The sequence below is a fragment of the Megascapheus bottae genome, chromosome 5 (genome assembly GCF_031878675.1).
Source record: "Megascapheus bottae isolate mThoBot1 chromosome 5, mThoBot2.hap1, whole genome shotgun sequence".
Lineage (NCBI taxonomy): Eukaryota > Metazoa > Chordata > Mammalia > Rodentia > Geomyidae > Megascapheus > Megascapheus bottae.
Genome location: NC_143513.1, coordinates 68639873 through 68659119, shown reverse-complemented (window position 1 = coordinate 68659119; position 19247 = coordinate 68639873). Strand labels below are relative to the sequence as shown.

The 19247-nt window shown below is 38.6% G+C and overlaps 1 protein-coding gene across 2 annotated transcripts in view; it reads left to right on the top strand.

Moving 5' to 3' along the window:
* The window catches only part of Tmem209 (transmembrane protein 209), a 30663-nt gene that overhangs the window by 9569 nt on the left and 1847 nt on the right, over positions 1 to 19247 (top strand). For both annotated transcript variants that reach the window (XM_090333293.1, XM_090333296.1), the window contains exons 7-14: positions 5505 to 5680; positions 6282 to 6353; positions 9274 to 9370; positions 11178 to 11303; positions 12947 to 13044; positions 14653 to 14767; positions 14857 to 14954; positions 17236 to 17309. In XM_090333293.1, coding sequence (XP_090189419.1) covers positions 5505 to 5680; positions 6282 to 6353; positions 9274 to 9370; positions 11178 to 11303; positions 12947 to 13044; positions 14653 to 14767; positions 14857 to 14954; positions 17236 to 17309 — 856 coding nt within the window. The remainder of the gene's footprint in view (positions 1 to 5504; positions 5681 to 6281; positions 6354 to 9273; positions 9371 to 11177; positions 11304 to 12946; positions 13045 to 14652; positions 14768 to 14856; positions 14955 to 17235; positions 17310 to 19247) is intronic.

Sequence of the window (19247 nt, the reverse complement as noted above, 5' to 3'; positions counted from 1 at the left end):
AGTGCTAGCTTTGAGGAAAAAGCCCAAGGACGGTGCTTAGGCCCTGAGTTCAAGCCCCAAGACTGGCCAAAAAAAAAAAAAGATTTTTTTATAGTACTACAGTTTTAGCTCAGGGCTTCCACTTGACCAGTTCCTCCAGCCTTTAATTTTATTTTGATTTATTTGTTTGTTTTTTGAGGAGCAGTATGGGGATTTAAACTCAGGGTTACCCAGTTGCTAGTTGGGGACCTACCAAGTGGTAGAGCCATTCCTTCAGTTCCTCATCCGGTACTTTAGCTAGCTGGCTCTGGAGCTGGTGTGTTTCTCAGAGGAGTCCCAATTTTTGTCACTGGAGAATGTAATCTATAGTTGGTATCTAAGCAGTGAGTATGCTTTTGTTACATAGGCATCATTACCCTAGGCCTTCAGACCATGCAGCTAGGATCTAGTTCACAGCTCCACATCTATAACTTTTTTCTACTAGACTGAGATCCAAGGATCCCTGTTCAAAGCCAGCCCAGGCTTGGAAGTCCATGAGACTCCAATTATCTCCATTTAACCACCTGAAAACCAGAAATGAATCTGTGGCTCAAAGCAGTAGGTGCTAGCCTTGAGCAAAAGAGCTCAGAGACAGTGCCCAGACTTAATTCAAGCCCAATGACTGACACCCCCCCCTCTGAACTCCCCCCAAAAAAGCTATTGTATTTTTATTTTCACTGATGCTGTTGTTTCTTTGGTCTTTTTTAATCTAGCACATTGGCTGGGAATAGTGTAAGAGTGTTTTTGTCTTTTATGATAAGGCTTTCCATTTTGAAGATGTCAGGCTATTGTTTGGTCAGTTTGGATTTGTTGGATGATTTTTCTCTTATTAGATTGAGACTCTTACTTTTCTGACAGCGATGCAACTTTTATGGCATGTCTCTGTCAGTGTATCACATCAGGAAATAAATGATATCATTTTGTCCCTTTATTGGTGATATAAAATGGTATCACTTGGTCAAGGTGGTGGCAAGCAGATTGTTTCATTAACAGCTTTTGTTAGGCCAGAAATGTATCTTGGGGTAAAATACTTCTTAGCATACCCAGGCTCTGGGGGTTAGTCCTTAGCACCATATAGCTACCAGAATTTACCCCCACCCCAACCCCCTACCCACCGGCATTTCACTGGGATAATGCAGTGATGATTGCAGAATGAAGACCTTCTAATCCTTGTTTCTAGTACATTTAGTAGTTTTTTTTTACTTTCTTCTCCAAAGAACAGCCTTCTTTTTTTTAAATCTCTCAGCCCAGTTTCTTTTGGACTAAGTCTTTTCTATTTTTTAGTTCACTTTTTTCATTGTTTATTTGTATTTTGGTTCTTTTCAAATATGCCTACTTTGTACAGATGTATCTTTTTTCTATATCTGTGACTTTAAGCCAACTTTCTAACAGTTACCCAGAGTTCTTGGGAGCTCAGTATTGACATATTCATCTTGCTGTTGTGCTTGGAGGCTTATAGTGATTTATGTGATTTTATGTGTTTTGGTAAACAGCCTTCAATTTCTGTAGAGTTTTATCAGTGCTTTGTGTGTCCTTGGTAGATGGATGGAAGCTTTGTCTCAGCCCAGCCATTTGTGTTTGCCCAAAGAATATCATTGACTTTGAGGAAACAAGTTATTTCTGGGTTTGGATATTTCACAGATAGTGTAATTGGGGACTGTAAACCCAACCCTATGTGAAGATTAATTTATACCTCTGAAATCTCAGTAGAAGTAAAAAATAGTCAGTACAATCTTACAATTTAGTGTTTGTTTTGTTTTGTTTTTCTCTTTCAACACAAGATAGATAAGCTTTTATTAGCCCCTAATAATGCCAGTGGGAAGATTTTTTTTTTCCTTATACACTGATAATGTGGCCCTTTGCGGTGAGAAAGGAAATAGTATGATTAGAAGAAAGGTGTTTTCATGACTCTCTCTACCTTTCCTGGACTTAAATCCTCATCTCCATTTGTCTGTTTCTACCCTGCAAGCTGGTAGATATCTCAAGACTGACAGAATTCTCTGGAGCAGCCACAATATCAACTTACTGATAGATATCTCCTTGAGTTTTCAGTTTCCTCTTCATTTTTAGCCATTGGCTATTTGCGGTTTTTTTTTTTTTTAATAAAATGCTTTAGATATTTATAGGTATTTTAGGTTATTTGGTTTGCTCTTTTTGTCAGATTTTTAAATGTCTGTGCTTTGCTTCTTAGGTCTTTTGCAGGTGCTGCAACTTACATTTTGTGCTGTTTAGGTGGTAGAAGCAGTCATTATAAATAAAATCACTGTTTAAGTGACTGCTTTTAAGTGACTTTGGCTAGTACATAACAGGTGTTAAAACTTATTATTTCTGGGCTGGGAGTTTGGCATATTGCTTGCCTAGCATGCACTAATATCTGGATTCGATTCCTTTTCACCACGTACATAGAAAAAAGCCAGAAGTGGTGTTATGGTTCAAGTGGTAGAGCTCTAGCCTTGAGAAAGCCCAAGGACAGTGCTTATACCCGGAGTTCAAGCAAGGGAGAGAATGAAAAAAACCTTCCTGTTTCTATTCATTATCTAAAACTGCTCTTTGTTTTCTCATAGAACGTTTAATCATTCTTACCTTAATTGTAAAAATGATTAATCAGAACAGGATAGCAGCTGGTGACAGTGTCTCACACAAGTATTCCTAGCTACTCAGGAGGCTGAGTTCCAGAGGACCAAAGTTGCAGGCCAGCACAATATAGGACTTGAGAGTGAGTCAAGTAATAGTGTATTAACAATGTGAGTAAGCAAGTTGAATCAGCATAATGCCTGGTACTTCCACAGAAAATAAACACACAAAAACCAGAAAACCCTCTATTATGTTCCTTATTCAATACACCATATATGGTAATTTATAGTCTCATAATTTATCCTCATAAGTCACTTTTGTCAGAAATCCTACTTGAAAATTTAACTGCACACAAAGTGTATTTCTTTGTTACGTATAACTTTTTTTTTTTTTTTGCCAGTCTTGGGCTTGGGCTCAGGGCCTGAGCACTGTCCTTGGACTTTCTCAAGGCTAGAGCTCTACCACTTGAGCCTCAGCACCACTTCCAGCTTTTTTCTATGTATGTGGTACGGAGGAATTGAACCCAGGTCTTCATGCATGCTAGACAAGCACTCTACCACTAGGCCAAACTCCCGGCCCCTACACATAACTTTTTATGCCAACTGGAAACATATAACTTTCACCAAAGTATTAGAGACTGACTAAACTTCAAGGTTTTAGTGAGTTAAAATGTAGCCACATATCCTCTTGTGATTTTCATCCATAAACACCATGAGAAAATAAAATTTTAACTTTTATCATGCAATCCTATAGTTAGGATTATAGGCGTGAGCCACCGGGCCCAGCTATGTTGGGTTATTCTTGCATCCCTAAAATAAAATCAACTTGTTCTTGTTGTATGATCTTTTAACTGTGTTATTAAATTTGGTTAGCAAGTATTAAAAGTTTTTGCATCTGTGTTTATTAAGGAAATTGGTCTATAATTTTCTTTGTGTTGTGTCCTTGTCCAGTTTTTGCATCAGGATACTCTTGTCTTATTAGAATGAATTTGACAGTATTCCTTTCCTTTCTATCATGTGGCATAGTTTGAAGAACATTAATGTTAGTTTTTTAGAGGTCTGTAGAAATTCATCAGTGAGTCCATTAGCTCTTCTCTTATGAGACTATTACTGTTTCCATCTCATTGCTTGTTATATAAATCTATTAAAGTGGTTTACCCACCCTATTCAAATTTGGTTGATAAAATACATGTCCGAATTTATCCATTTCTTCTAGATTTTCCAGTTTATTAAATACATATTTTCAAAGTATACTATAATGATCCTCTGGGTTTTTATTAATCCAGGTCTTTTCTCCTTTTGATCAGTTTGGCTTGGATTTTAGCAGTCTTACCTTTGCAAAAAACAACTGGTTTCATTGATTGTTTGTGTTGTTTTTTTCAGCCTCTGTTTCATTAACTTCTGCCCTAATTATTATTTCTCCCTGCCAATTTTAGATTTGGCTTGTATCTTGTTTTTCTAGAAACTTAAAGGTATATTATTAGAGACTTTTTTTGAGATCTCTCAAAAAAAAATATATATATATATATTATTTTATCAAGGCTCTAGCGCTCTACCACTCAAGCTACAGCACCACTTCCAGCGTTTTCTGTTTATGTGTACTGAGGAATTGAACCCAGGGCTTCATGCATGCTAGACAAAAATTCTACCACAAGCCACATTCCCAGCCCTATAATCATTCCTTTTTTTTTTTTTTCTTACCAGTCCTGGGCTTGAGCTCAGGGCCTGAACTCTGTCCTTGGACTTTCTCAAGACTAGATAGAACTCTACCACTTGAGCCTCAGCACCACTTCCAGCTTTTTTCTATGTATGTGGTACCGAGGAATCAAACCCGGGTCTTTGTGCATGCTAGGCAAGCACTCTACCACTAGGCCAAACTCCCGGCCCCTAATCATTCCTTTTAACAACTAGTTTTATTTGTGATTTTTACAAACCTTATACTACAATCAGTAGATATTTCTGAGACCTGTTAAACTCTGAAAATAATGCCCTTGAGGGCCAGGAGTTTGGCCTAGTGGTAGAGTGCTTGCCTAGCATGCACCAAGACCCAAGATCGATTCCTTGGTAACACATACATAGAAAAAGCTGGAAGTGGTTCAGTGGCTCAAGTGGTAGAGCTCTAGCCTGAGAAAGCGCAAGAACAAGGCCCTGAGTTCAAGTCCCAAGACTGGCAAAAAGAAAAAAAGAAATATTATTCCTTGTTTAATATTCAGGCATTGCTCTGTATGCTAGTAGGAAAAATAATCCCTTGTCCTCAAGGAACTCAGATTCTCTATGGAATTGAGACAAACTATAATTTAAAGTGTGATAAGTAGTACCCTGGTAGAGAGTTGCATAGAAGTAGATTCCTAAATGTCAATTTTTATATTTCCTAAAAGTAACTATAAATTTAAAAGTGTAAAGTGCAGATAGATTTTTAATCAGCACAGGATTTACTGCAGGCTAGTAAATAAAACACAATTACTGCAGCCCATAGCCCAGCAAGAAGTCAATTAACAGGAGATTATATTTATTCCATTCCAGCAGGAGCCTCTAAAAATTCAGGCAGGCAACTGGCTTAGCCTACTTAGTTCCAGAAGAAATGTACTTGTTTCTCACTGAATCACTTAAAAGTCTTAGGGAATTAATCAACTTAATTTTATAACAAAAATAAACAGACACATTTAACTACTTACAATTTTTAGAGCTCTTAAGTTCATACTACTTGAAAAATCGTCTAAATTTTTAACATAAAGAATCTAGGCTATCTAAAGAGACGGCAGTCTTGGAGAGGGGGCATATACTTGATGGTGAGGGATATCTTCTGACTCCTTGAGTGCTGCCGCCTAAGCCCTAGGCAACCAGTGTCTGCAGGTTACTATAACTGCAAAACGTACTACAGCAGACTAAAACTGTTTTATTTCATAATTGTAGGGAGCCCAGATTCTACATCTCCTTCTACCAGCCCAACTTTCTGGAACTACAGTCGTTCTGTGGGGGATTATGCACAAACTTTAAAGAAGTTTCAGTATCAGCTTGCTTGTAGGTCTCAGGCCCCGTCCGCTAACAAAGATGAAGCTGATCTCAGTTCTAAACAGGCTGCAGAAGAGGTAAATGGAAAATAAAAATGACTTATTATTTGTAATTTTCAGTTTGCTAGAAGCTATTCTATCCTTAGAATTTCTTTTTTTTTTCTGTAATCTCCATGTGTACTGGATAGGAATATAACTCGGACATTATTAACAGTGCCTTATTAATAGAAGCCTTTCAGCTTCTGTTTTCATTTTGTGTACCTAAAACTAAACTGTATTGTACATTTTAGTTTTTATGATACATAATTTTACATTAGTACTCTTCCTAAAATATTTTCTTACATTTATAGAAAGGTTCTGAAGTATCTAATTTTAATTTTTATAAGCAGATTTGCTTTTAAAATATATTTGGTAATGTGTAGCTTTACTGGTTTAATACTAAGTACAGAATTTTAATTTTTCCCTAAAAACAGGGAAAAAAATCATTAAACCTATAGATGCAAGAAACTTTTTAAAAGACATGACCATGCATGAACACTAAATGAATAATAAGACTGTTTTCTGAAGTGATGGGGCTTTTTCCAAGTTCATTAAATATTTTGGAGGCTGTGGAAGAACGATAATTTCTATCCAGGTTTTTTTTTCTCACTCTTCATTTAAAAACATATATTTTTAATAGGTTTGGGCAAGAGTGACTATGAATAGACAACTTCTTGATCACATGGATTCATGGACAGCTAAATTTAGAAATGTAAGTGGGTGCCATTGCTCTGAACAATCTTAATGCCTCTTAACATGGAAATAAACTGTTCAACTGTTATTTAGACTGGTTGGTTATTTAGATAGTATATATATATATAAGAATAAACGTGACATTCACCTTTTGGTATCCATTTTCATGAAGTTGTTTTTTCCCTCCCAAGTTTAGTAAATAAGTGCAATTACAGAAGTAAAATTTATTAAAATCTTCTTCCCTCCCCCAACTTCTCAATTTTATTTTCCAAAGAGTTTTTCCAAAGAATTTGTTATGTACCAAGAGTTATAAAAGAACCATACTGGGGCCCTAAAAAAACTTTTTATTGTGCTTTTCATTTTGTTTTATTATCATATAAGTTGTACGACCTCTGTCAAACTTCCCTTCTTAAAACAATATCAACAGGTTTTCTAGTTCTGTGGGCTTTTTTTGTTGTTGTTTTTTGGTTTGGGGTTTTGTTTTTTTTGTTGTTTTTTTGCCAGTCCTGGGCTTGAGCTCAGGCCCTGAGCACTGTCCTTGAGTTTCCTCAAGGCTAGAACCTTACCATTTGACCCACAGCACCACTTGCAGCTTTTTCTTTTCTTTTTTTTCTTTTGGTGGGTCATGGGGCTTGAACTCAGCCTGGGCGCTGTCCCTGAGCTCTTCAGCTCAAGGCTATCACCCTACCCTTGAGCCAAACCCCACTTCCCATTTTCTAGAGGTTAATCGGAGATATGAGTCTCATATGAGTCTCACTGTCTGTGAGCAGTTTTTTCTCAACTCTAGCTCTTTACCACTTGAACCATAGCTCCACTTCTGGCTTGTTTGGTGGTTAATTGAAGATAAGAATCTCATAGACTTAAAATCCTCAGACTTCAGCTTCTTGAGTAGCTAGGATTATAGGCACGAGCCACTAGTGCCCAGAACACTAACATTTTTTTCTTTTCTTTTTTTTTGTGCGTGTGTGTGTGTGTGGGTCATGGGTTTGAACTCAGCCTAGGCACTAAGTTCTTCAGCTCAAGGCTACCACCTGGGCTTTTGTGCCCAGGGCTGGCTTTGAACTTTGATCCTCAGATCTCAGCCTCATGAATAGCTGGGATTACAGGCGTGAGCCACCTCGCCCAGCCACTTCCAGCTTTTTCTATGTATGTGGTACAGAGGAATCAAACTGGGTCTTTGGGCATTCTAACAAACACTCTACCACTAGGCCAAAACTCCAGGCCCTTATTTGTTTGTTGCATCTTTGTTTGTTTGTGCTTGCCTGCCTCAGGTCCTAGGTGTTGTCCATGGGCTTCTTTTTGCTCAAGGCTAGGGCTTTACAACTGGATCCCAAGCTCTACTTCCAACTGTTTTGGGGATTAGTTTATTAGAGATAAAAGGCTCACTGACTCCTTTCTACCTGGGCTGGCTTGAACCTCTGTCTTCAGATCTTAGCCTCCTGAAGAGCTAGGATTCCAGGTGTGAGCTACCCACTGACACTGTCTACTTAGTATAATTTAAATAGGATGTTAAGAGAGAAAGGTAACTAGCTAGGTGTAATGGCACATGCCTGTAATCCCAATACTCAAGAGGCTGAGACAAGATCTTGAGTTAAAAACCAAAAAAACGAAAACAACCCCATGACCCACAAAAAATAATAATAAAGACAAAAATTTTAAAACCTAATTAAAAATAAAGCAAAAATTTACCTATAGTCCCAGCTCTTCAAGAAGCAACAACAGGAGCATTACTTGAGCCCAGTAACAAAGTTTTAGTCCAGTTCTAGAACTACTCAGTCAGAATTTTTGGGCAAGAGTCATAAGCACTTTCCTGGCTATCTTAGTTTTGTTACAGAGTAGCTGGCAAGTAGGTTGCATGTAATGCATGTTAAATGAGTGAGATGATAGCCTGAAGCTGTATGCTGCTTTATGGCCAATTAAAAATGAATCTAAAAATTCTAATATGTGCTTAAAATACAAAAATTTGTCACTGCTGTTAGTTACTTGCAAATGCAGTTTCTCATCTGAAAATTCCTTAGGCTACTGTGTTTTGAAATAGAGTTCTTTAGACTTTTCTTTTTTGGTTGGGTCATGGGGCTTGAACTCAGCCTGGATGCTGTCCGTGTGCTCCTGGGCTTGGGTGTTGTCCCTAAGTTCAGCTCCAGGCTACCACCCTACCCTTGAGCCAAGCCCCACTTCTATTTTCTAGAGATTAATTGGCGATAAGAGTCTCTGGTCCTTTTGTGCCAGGCTGGTTTTGAAACTTGATCCTCAGATCTCAGCCTCCTGAGTAGCTAGGATTACAGGCATGAGCCACCTGAGCCATAGGAGTCTGAGAGATTCTTACTTCCAATTAACCACCAGAAATCCAGAAGTGGTGCTGTGACTCAAGGGGTAGAGTTCTAGCCTTCTAGCTGAAGAGCTGAAGAACAGAGTTCAGGCCCAGAGTTCAAGTCTCCATGACCACCATCCCCCCCCCCTCAAAAAAAATCAGGCATATAGTTTTAAGGTATAGTTTAGTTAATATGCACTCTTACTTAATATATTTATTTAGCTCTTGAGACTTCAGATGATTGCCTTTTTTTTCTGTTTTTACTATACTTTATAATACTATTAATATTCAACTATGCTGTGCAGTTCAAAGCCAGCCTGGGCACTAAAGTCTGAGAGACTCTTTATCTCCAATTAACCACTAGAAAACCAGAAGAGTGGCTCTGGAGCTCTGGGGATAGGGGGGTAGCCTTGAGCTAAAGAGCTCAGGGACAACGCCCAGGCCCAAGGGTAGTGTGGTAGCCAGACACAGCACCTAGGTCCAGAGTTCAAGTCCCACAACAATAAATAAATAAATAAATAAATTAATTCAAATGTAAGAGTTTAAAATGTTATTATTAGAGTTATTTGTGAAAGTATTTGAGAAATGTTTGAAAACTATGACTACAAAATGCCTCCTATCTTCATAGTGGATCAATGAGACTATACTAGTGCCTCTTGTACAAGAGATTGAGTCTGTAAGCACCCAGATGAGACGAATGGGCTGTCCAGAGCTACAAATAGGAGGTATGTAAAGTTGAACCCAGTATTTGATTATGTTCAGTAAATCACCAAGTGAACGCTGCTTCTTCTATAGGACTATGTAACAACTTTAGGTAAAGAAGAAAAACTATATGTCTGTAATATACTTAGTGTGTTTTAAATGTACCAGTTTGAGATGTAAATTATCTACCATAAAATTTGCCATTTAACATGCAACAAAAGGTGCTTATACAACTGTCAACACAGTTGATTCTAGAACATTTCATCACCTAAAACAAGAAACTCCACACCTTTTAGCAAGTTACTCACTTCAGCCTGTATTATGCCAGTCTGATTTTTGTCTGTACAGGTAGACCTGTTTTGCATATGTCAGATAAGTGATATTACTCAGTCTTTGGGCCTTTGTAACTGGCCGTTTTCACCTAAAATTAATATTTTTTAGATTTTTCCTATGATAATATTTATGAGTACTTTGTTTTTAGTTTTTATTTTTATTTTTGTGGATCATGGGGCTTGATCTCAGCCTGGGCTCTGTCCCTGAGCTCTTCAGCTCAAGGCTATTGCCCTATCCCTGGGCCTGGGTGCTATCTATCCCTGAGCTCTTCAGCTCAAAGCTACCACCCCACCCCACTTCCTGTTTTCTAGAGGTTAATTGGAGATAAGAGTCTCAAGTCCTTTTGTGCCCTGGCTGGCTTTGAACCTTGATTCTCAGATCTCTCAGCCTCCTGAGCCGCTGCGCCCAACTTTGTTTTTATTTTTTATTTACTTTTGCTGGTCCAGGGTGGAAACTAAGGGCCTGGGTGTGTCTCTTAGCTTCTTTTTGCTGAAGGATGGAGCTCTATCACTTGAGCCACAGCCCTATTTCTGGCATTTTGGTGGTTAATTAGAGGCAAGAGTTTCACTGACCTTACTGCCAGGCTGACTTCTAACTGTGATCCTTAGATCTCAGCTTCCTGAGTAGTTAGGATTACAGGCATGAGCCACCAGCGCCCAGCTATAGCATTAGTTTTCTGGTTTTTTTGGTTTGTTTATTTGTTTTGTGGGTCATGGGGCTTAAACTCAGCCTGGGCACTGTCCCTGAGTTCTTCAGCTCTAGACTACCACCCTACCCTTGAGCCACAGCCCCACTTCCCAGGAGATAAGAGTCTCTCAGCTCTTTGCAGTACCCGAGCTGGCTTTGAACCTGGCTTTGAACCACGATCCTCAGATCTCATCCTCCTGAGTAGCTAGTATTATAGGTGTGAGCCACCTGCGTGGCTTAGGCTTAGACTCGGTTTTCCGGGGTTTTTTGTTTTTTGCCAGTCCTGGGGCTTGAGCTCTGGGCCTGGACACTGTCCCTAAGTTTCTTTAGCTCAAGGCTAGCACTCTTATCACTTGAGCCACAGTGCTACTTCCAGCTTTTTCTGCTTATGTGGTACTGAGGAATGGAACCCAGGGTTTTATGCATGCATGCATGCTAGGCAAGCACTCTACCACTAAGCCAGCTTATAGCATTACTTTTATGAATAGATTGTATTATTTTTTACATTTGTCATATTTTTAACACATTTATGTAATCTAGAGTTTATGATGGTGTGGTTTTTTCCTGTTGTTAATGATATTGAATGTCCTTGTACCTGCTGAGGAAAACACAAGAGGATGCTATTAATCACACCCAGAGGAGGGTTGATATCTGCCAGGAAGTATCTGTGGGTGGGAGGGTCTTTCTGATTATGTAAAGACCTGATTGACAGTGAGGAGCCAGCTATTTGAACAAGTGAAGAAGAGCATTTTAGGTTGTTTTAGTGACCTTCATGAAAAATAACCTATTCTCTGTGTTTTATTTTAACAGAGGCTAGTATTACTAGCTTGAAGCAAGCTGCCCTGGTCAAAGCCCCTCTCATTCCCACTCTGAATACGATCGTGCAATATCTAGATTTAACACCAAATCAGGAGTACTTGTTTGAAAGAATCAAAGGTAACTATCTAAAAGGGAAAAGGACAGCTTTTTCAGACATTGGGACTTTACAAATGAAAAACAATGACAAGAGAAAATTTGGTTTGGGGGATTAGAAATGGCTCAAGTGTGTGCCTAGCACAAAAAACCTTGTAAAAACATAAATGTAATTATGATCATATATTTTATAAGCATATTTGATTTAAGGCTTCTACTTGAACAAATTTTTAGATCCTCTATTTTGCACACTAAATATCCAAAAAAACAGAGACCGGGAATTTGGCCTAGTGGTAGAGGGCTTGCCTAGCATGCATGAAGACTGGAGTTCAATTCCTCAGTACTACATACATAGAAAAAGCTGGGCGTGGTGCTGTGGCTCAAGTGGTAGAGCTCTAGCCTTTGGAAAGCCCAAGGACAGTGCCCAGGCCCTGAGTTCAAAACCAGGACTGGCAAAAAAAAAAAAAAAAATTCAAAAAACATCCCTGGAGGCTGTGTGCTTATGGCTCGTGTTATAGCCCTCTAATCACAAAGTTGTTCAAAGGATCACAGCCCAAGGATAGTCCAAGCAAAAAGAATGAGATTTGAGATTATCCCATCTCAACAGAAAAAGCTTAGTATGGTAATATGTGCCTGTTAGCACAGTTGCAGCAAGAAATATAAATAGGGTTGGCATCCAGGCTGGCTGAGGCAATTGCATATTGCATAGACTTAATTTTTTAAAAAGGACAGGGTGGGGTTGGGGAATGGCAGCTCACACGTAGAATTCTAGGTACTCAAGAGAAATTGTGGTTTGACATAGCCTAGGCAGACAAACTTGATATACTCTTACCTCCAACTAACCAGCAAAATAGCCAGAAGTAAAAGTATGACTCAAGTAGAAGAGCATCAGGCATGAGTGAAAAAAACCTCATGGGAACATGAGCTCAAGTCCCCCTGATCAAGCCCCAGTACAGACACAAACACACACACACACATACACACACATACACACACACACACACACACACACACAAAGAATAAATAAAAACAGCCTTGACTGTGTTAAAATTAGTATTTTTATTCATTGTAGGACACTGATATGTGAGCTTTGTTCAGGTTTACTCCTATAATCTCAGTACCTAGGAGATTCAAGTTCTTGAGCCAAGTGCTGGTGGTTTAAGCCTATAACCCTAGCTAGTCAAGAGGCTAAAATCTGGAGGATCATGGCTCAAAGCCAATCTAGGAAAAGTCCATGAGACTCCATTTCTAGAATAAACAGCAAAAAGCAGGGCTGAATTTAAGGCCAGCTGGGAGTAGAAATTGTTTAGGGAGATCCTATCTTAAAAAAAAAAAAAAGTGGCAGCTTGGTGACTCATGCCTGTAGTCCTAGCTGCTCAGGAGGCTGAGATCTGAGGATTGTGGTTCAGAACCAGACAGGCACTACAAAGCATGAAACTCTTATCTCCAATTAATCTCTAGAAAATGGGAATTGGGGCTATAGCTCAAGGGTAGGGTGGTAACCTTGAGCTGAAGAGCTCAGGGACAGCACTCAGGCCCAGAGTTTAAGCCCCATGACAGATAGATAGATAAATAGATAGATAGATAGTTACAAGTAATTACAATTACTGAATTTCCTATCCCTTTTATACATGTTTAGCTGTGTAAGTTCTACCTTTGTTGCACAGAGCTTTCTCAAGGAGGCTGTATGAGCTCGTTTCGATGGAACAGAGGTGGCGACTTCAAAGGGCGAAAATGGGATACAGACCTGCCCACTGACTCTGCTGTAAGCCCACACTTGTCTGCCATTTTTATATGTTGGCTTTTTCTGTTTTCCTTTTTCTATTGTATGAGTATTTGAATTTAGAAACTGAACAAGAAACAGGTAGTGATTAAATAGATTAAATTAAATCTGATTAAATTTAATTAGATTCTCTGATTAAATCAGAGGATCTTTTGTTCTGAAGTCAGCCTAATCTCAAGAAAGGTGGTTACCTATTAATCACCTGCTGACTAAGAAGCAAAGCAATTCTATTGTTGTTGGTCTAGTGTTATTATTTTAACTAACATTTCGTTCTAATTGATCACCTGACGCAAGTAATTCATCTCATCATTTATGAAATAAATAAGAAAAAAGATTTCAGAAACTAAGATAGAAAATCATGTTGCCAAGCACTGGTGGCTCATACCTGTAATCCTTGCTGCTCGGGATGCTGAGATCTGAGGATCATGGTTCAAAGCCAGCCCAGGTTCAAAGTCAGCCCAGACACAAAATGAGACTCACCTACAATTAACCACCAAAAAGCAGAAATGGTGCTGTGGCTCAGAACTAGCCTTGAACTAAAGAGCTCAGGGACAGTGCCCTAATCACTCATGAAAACTTTATTTTTGAGTAGCGAGGACTATAGATTGTGAGCCACAAACATCCAGTATTATTACTTCTTTTCTGTTTTTACATTTTTATATGGCTTTACTCCTACTGTATATAAAATTAAATTGTTTTTTCACCTTTGTAATATTTAAGAATTTTTCCATTAGTGCATACTATAATATACTATAATTTACTAGCCCTAAAAAATTGTGGGGAAAGGATTTTCATTTCTCCTTATTGAGTAGTGGGCAGGGAATGATATTGACATGTATCTCTTTCTATTTAAGATTATCAATTTCTAATATTAGATTTATAAAATCAAGGAGCGTAAAAGTTTTTGTGTAATTTTTTAAGTGTTAAAATTCAAATTAAGAATTGAATGTAAAGCTGAGTACCAGTAGCTCACTCCTATAATCCTAGCTACTCAAGAGGCTGAGAACTGAAGATCTCGGTTTGAAGCCAACTCCCATAGGAGAGTCTATGAAACTGTTATCTCCATTAACCACTAGTAAAGCACTAGTCTGGTGCCAAAAAAAAAAAAGTTTAGAGACAGCACCCAGGCCTTAAATTTAAGCCCCAAGACCAGTACCAAAAACTCAAGAATGTATGTCCATTTACTTTAGTTTTTTATTTTACTTTGGTCAAGTGTATGAATCCAAGGACATTCTTGGTGTTTTATCCATCCCTGTACCGCATGCGTATGCTCCAGTCCCCACAAGTAATGGGGACTGCATAGACTAGCTTTTGTTTGTTTGTGTGTTTTTGTTTTTGTTATTTTTGCCAGTCCTAGGCACTGTCCTAGGGCTTTCTCAAAGCTACAGCTCTAACACTTGAGCCATAGCACCATTTCCAGCTTTTTGTGTGTATGTGATACCAAGGAATCGAACCCAGGGCTTCGTGCATGCTAGGCAAGCACTTTACCTCTTTACCAGTTTGGCACACTAGGCCAAACTACCAACCCCTAAAAGACATTTTGCTACTAGGCTTGCATGCTGACTTTGAACAATTGTTTTTCATCTTTAGATCATCATGCACGTGTTTTGCACCTACCTCGATTCCAGATTACCTCCACATCCTAAGTACCCAGATGGGAAAACCTTTACTTCTCAACACTTCGTTCAGACTCCAAATAAACCAGGTACATGCCTCTCCTAAAAGAATGGGTCAAGATTTTTCACATGAAAAATCTAGTGGCTTTGTTTTTTAATATAGCATGTTTCTTCACAGATGTTACGAATGAGAATGTTTTTTGCATTTATCAGAGTGCTGTCAACCCACCGCATTATGAGCTAATCTACCAGCGCCATGTCTATAATCTTCCAAAGGTATTTCTCTATAGAGAAGTTGCTGTTTGAATGTCATGCATGACTTACTTTTTTACAACTTGAAAATCAAGTTGTTTATCAAATGCATAGTAAGCTTTTGGGGAAAAAAACGGGAAGTACTTCTTTCATATTCTTTTTTTGCCAGTGCTGGGTCTTGAACTTAGAACTCTGGTGCTATATCTGAACCTCTTTGTACTTAAGGCTAGCACTCTTATCACTTAGAGCCACAGCTTCGTTTCTGGTTTTTGAGTGGTTAATTGGAGATAAGAGTCACCAGAACTTTTCTGCCATGGCTGGCTTCTAACTGTGTTCCTTAGATCTCAGCCTCCTAAGTATCCAGGGTCACAAGAATAAGCAGCCAGTGTCCTGCTACGTTTGTTTTATTACCTTTTGGAAGCTATAATTTTGATCTTTCTGTATTTTTTAAATAAAATTGTTTATAGAGTCTTACATTCTTTGAAAGTTATAGTTGAGTGTTGATTACGTGTTTAAACCCGTAATCCTACGTACTCGGGTAGCTAAAATTTGGTTTAATTAAGGTTTGCAGCCATACTAGGCAACAAAGTCCACGGGACTCCATTTAACCACTCCAATTAACCACCAAAACGCCAGTAGTAGAGCTTATGGCTCAAGTGATAGAGTCTACTTGAGCCAAACAATCTAAGGGACAGCACCCAAACCCTAGTGCAAGTGCTTGTACAGATACACGTGCACACACACAATGTGTACAGATTTTCCAGGCATGAAAGTACATTGAAGAGTTCTGGGAATGGTGGCTTAGTGGTGCTTACCTAATATGCATGAAGCCCTGGGTTTGATTCTTTGGTATCACATAAACAGAAAAGGCTAGAAGTAGCAGTGTGGCTCAAGTGGTAGAGTGCTAGCTCTCCTTAAGCAAAAGCAGTTTAGGGTCAGTGCCCAGGCCCTAAGGTCAAACCCAAAGAAAAAGAAAATGCATTGAAGAGGATAGCATACTTGTTCAGTTTGTTAAGTAGCACCAAGTTTCAACAGTACTCTGTGAAAACACAGAATATTGTCATGCTGCTTTTTAAAAACAGGCATTGTACTCGTGATATGTTATGTCATTACTTTGCAATTTTTTTTGTTAGCAGACTCTTTATTTTTTTTTTTTTTTTTTTTTGTCAGTTGTGGGGCTTGAGCTCCAGCTCTAGCTGCTGTCCCTGAGCTTTCTTGCTCAAGACTAGTACTCTCCCACACCACTTGTAACTTTGTTTTTGTTTATATTTGGGGTTATTTGAGCTAAAATCTCACTCTGAGGGATAGGGTTAGAAGGGAAGAGGGAGAATGATAAAAGGAGTGATTGATCAAGATGCATTGTGTTGAATGGTAATCCCCTTCATACAGCTACTTAAAGATAATAAAGATATATGTCTCACTATATAGCTGAGACTCAAACTCAAAACCCTCCTGCCTCAGACTCCTCAGTTCTAGTGGGTGTATACAGTATGACTTATTGACTATAATAATATATTGTATTCTTTCTCAGATGTTCAGATAGAGGCACTAAGTTCACTTTTTTCAAGTTCGACATTTTACCTTTGTAACTGCATACATATTTTAGACCACTAAAGTTCCTGTGACTACTCATGCAAGATTTTTTGAGAAACATTTTTTTAAATTATACATCTCCAGAGTCTTTAGTTTAAAACATCCTAAATCAGAGTAAGCAAGTAAGAGTTAATCAGTAAATTAAGAATATAAATGAGCTATTCTATAGGCCAATTGCTTAGTAAAATAGCTTGGTTTTAGAGCTACCTAGTAGTTCCTTGTAGACAAAATAAATTTATATTTAGCTCCTCTCTTCTATAATGAGGCATATTATACCATTCATTAGGACATTTTATATGTAGGCACACCAACCTGAGACTCTTTCAGCCTTACCAAATATTTTCCTCCCATGAGACCATGCCCCCATCAATATGTCAACTTCCTGCTCATGTTCCAGATCTATAGAATCAAACCCAGGGCTTCATGCATGCAAGTCAAGCACTCTACCACTAAACCACATTCCCAGCCCCTCGCTATGGAATTCTTAATTTAATGTCTGTTTTTTCTGCTTACTGTTAAGTTCCTCATTACAAATTCTGTCTTACCACAGTATTCCCAGTTCTACTACAAAGTCTTAAGCTCATTATAGAAAGAACGATAGTCGAAACTTTGTGAGATTTTTAGCTGAAAGGTATTAATTGATAAGCTCTGAACTGACCTATGTAAATCTTTTTGGTTTACTTTAAGCTTGTCTTTTCTGTTCTGGTTCTAGGGTAGAAACAATATGTTTCATACATTGCTGATGTTCCTGTACATAATAAAGACCAAAGAGTCAGGAATGCTAGGGTAGGTATTTATAAATCTAAAATATAAGCATCTAGATTGTGTACTGTTTTGCTTCCTATGTTAATATTCTTCATATAGCAACATTATATAACAAGATTTGAGGACTGAATTCTAAGTATGGCTTTATTGTCAGTGGTGTCTGGTATCTTGGTCAAATCCATTAACTCCTCAGACTTGTATTTTCCTACTAGTGGAAATTAAGTGGAGTGCATCATTGCCTTTACAATTGTTTCCCAGGGACAGCCCTGCAATAAATCAAATCATACTCTTTTTTTTTTTTTTTTTTTTTTTTTTTTTTGCCAGTCCTGGGCTTGAGCTCAGGGCCTGAGCACTGTCCTTGGACTTTCTCAAGGCTAAAGCTCTACCACTTGAGCCTCAGCACCACTTCCGGCTTTTTGCTATGTATGTGGTACCGAGGAATCGAACCCGGGTCTTCATGCATGCTAGGCAAGCACTTTAACCACTAGGCCAAACTCCCGGCCTCAAATCATACTCTTGCTGCTGATTTTTTTTTTTTTTTTAATCTGTTGGGCTTAAACTCTGGGTCTGGGTGCTGTCCCTGAGCTCTTTAGCTCAAAGCTAGTGCTCTACCACTTAAGCCACGCTCTACCACTTAAGCCACAGTTTCACTTCCAGTTTTCTGGTGATTAATCGAAGAGTCTTAAGGACTTTTTTTTGTACCTGGGCTGCTTTTGAACCATGATCCTCAGATCTCAGCCTCCTGAGTAGCTATGATTACAGGTGTAAGCCACCAGCACCCAACTCCACTGTTTTGTTTTGGTTTTTTTTGGAGGGGGGCTGCCAGTCAAGGGCCTTGAACTCTCCCTGAGCACTGTCTTTGGGCTTTCTCAAGGCTAGAGCTCTACCACTTGAGCCACAGTACCACTTCTGGCATTTTTTTTTCTAGGTATTTGGTACCAAGGAATCGAACCCAGGTCTTTGTGCCTGCTAGGCAAGCACTCTACCACTAGGCCAAACTCCCAGCCCCTGATCATTTTTTAAAACCATAAGCTTAAGAATCTGGTTTTTATTTTTTCCCCCAAATCATTCTGTGTATTTTAGATACAAAACATTTTGTAACCATTTACCCTTCCAGAGTGCTGATCAGTACTCATTCAGACTGTTAATTATTGTGGAAAAAATAGTCCATTGAAACTGTTTACATACTTACAAGGAAGTTCATGTATTACTACAAGCTTAAATTATTATGTTTTTTTGATAATTCAACAATAATCAAATACTATTTAAAATAAGGGGACCCCTGCCGATGCCAAGGCAGTCTGGTTAGTGTTACCTGAGTATCTAAAGACCTGTATTCTTTGGTCTGTCTGTCATACTGAGCACCCAGGGCTGAGGGCACATCATGGGAAGGAAGGGCTAGCAGAAGATACCTGTGCTGGGTTTCATTGCTGATGGATGTACTTCTATTTAAGTTTGTGATTTAAACATATTCTCAAGCTTGAGGACTGAGACATGACTAGTCTGAATTGAGATTCCTGAAAGTTTCAAGTATATAACAAGTTTCAAAGACACAGTACCAATAAAAATAATGTATGTCAATAATTTCAGGTTTTGGCTGGGAGTGTTTGCCTATCATGCACAAAGCCCTGGGTTCAATTTATCGGTCCTACGTACACAGAAAAAGCTGAAAGTGGTACTGTGGCTCAAGCAGTAGAACACTACCCTTGAGAAAGCCCAAGGACAGTGCCCAAGCCCTGAGTTCAAGCCCTATGACTGGCAAACACAACAACAACAGCAGTAACAATAGTAATAATTTGGGGGGTGTGATTATATATTGAAAGACTGGCTACATTAGTTAGAATGAAATAGTCTTTAAGTTAATCTTAGCTGTTTCTTCTTACCTAGATGTTGAAGAAATTCTAGAAATATTCTAGAATAAAACTAAGACTTTTTAAATTTTATTTTGTTTCTCTTTGT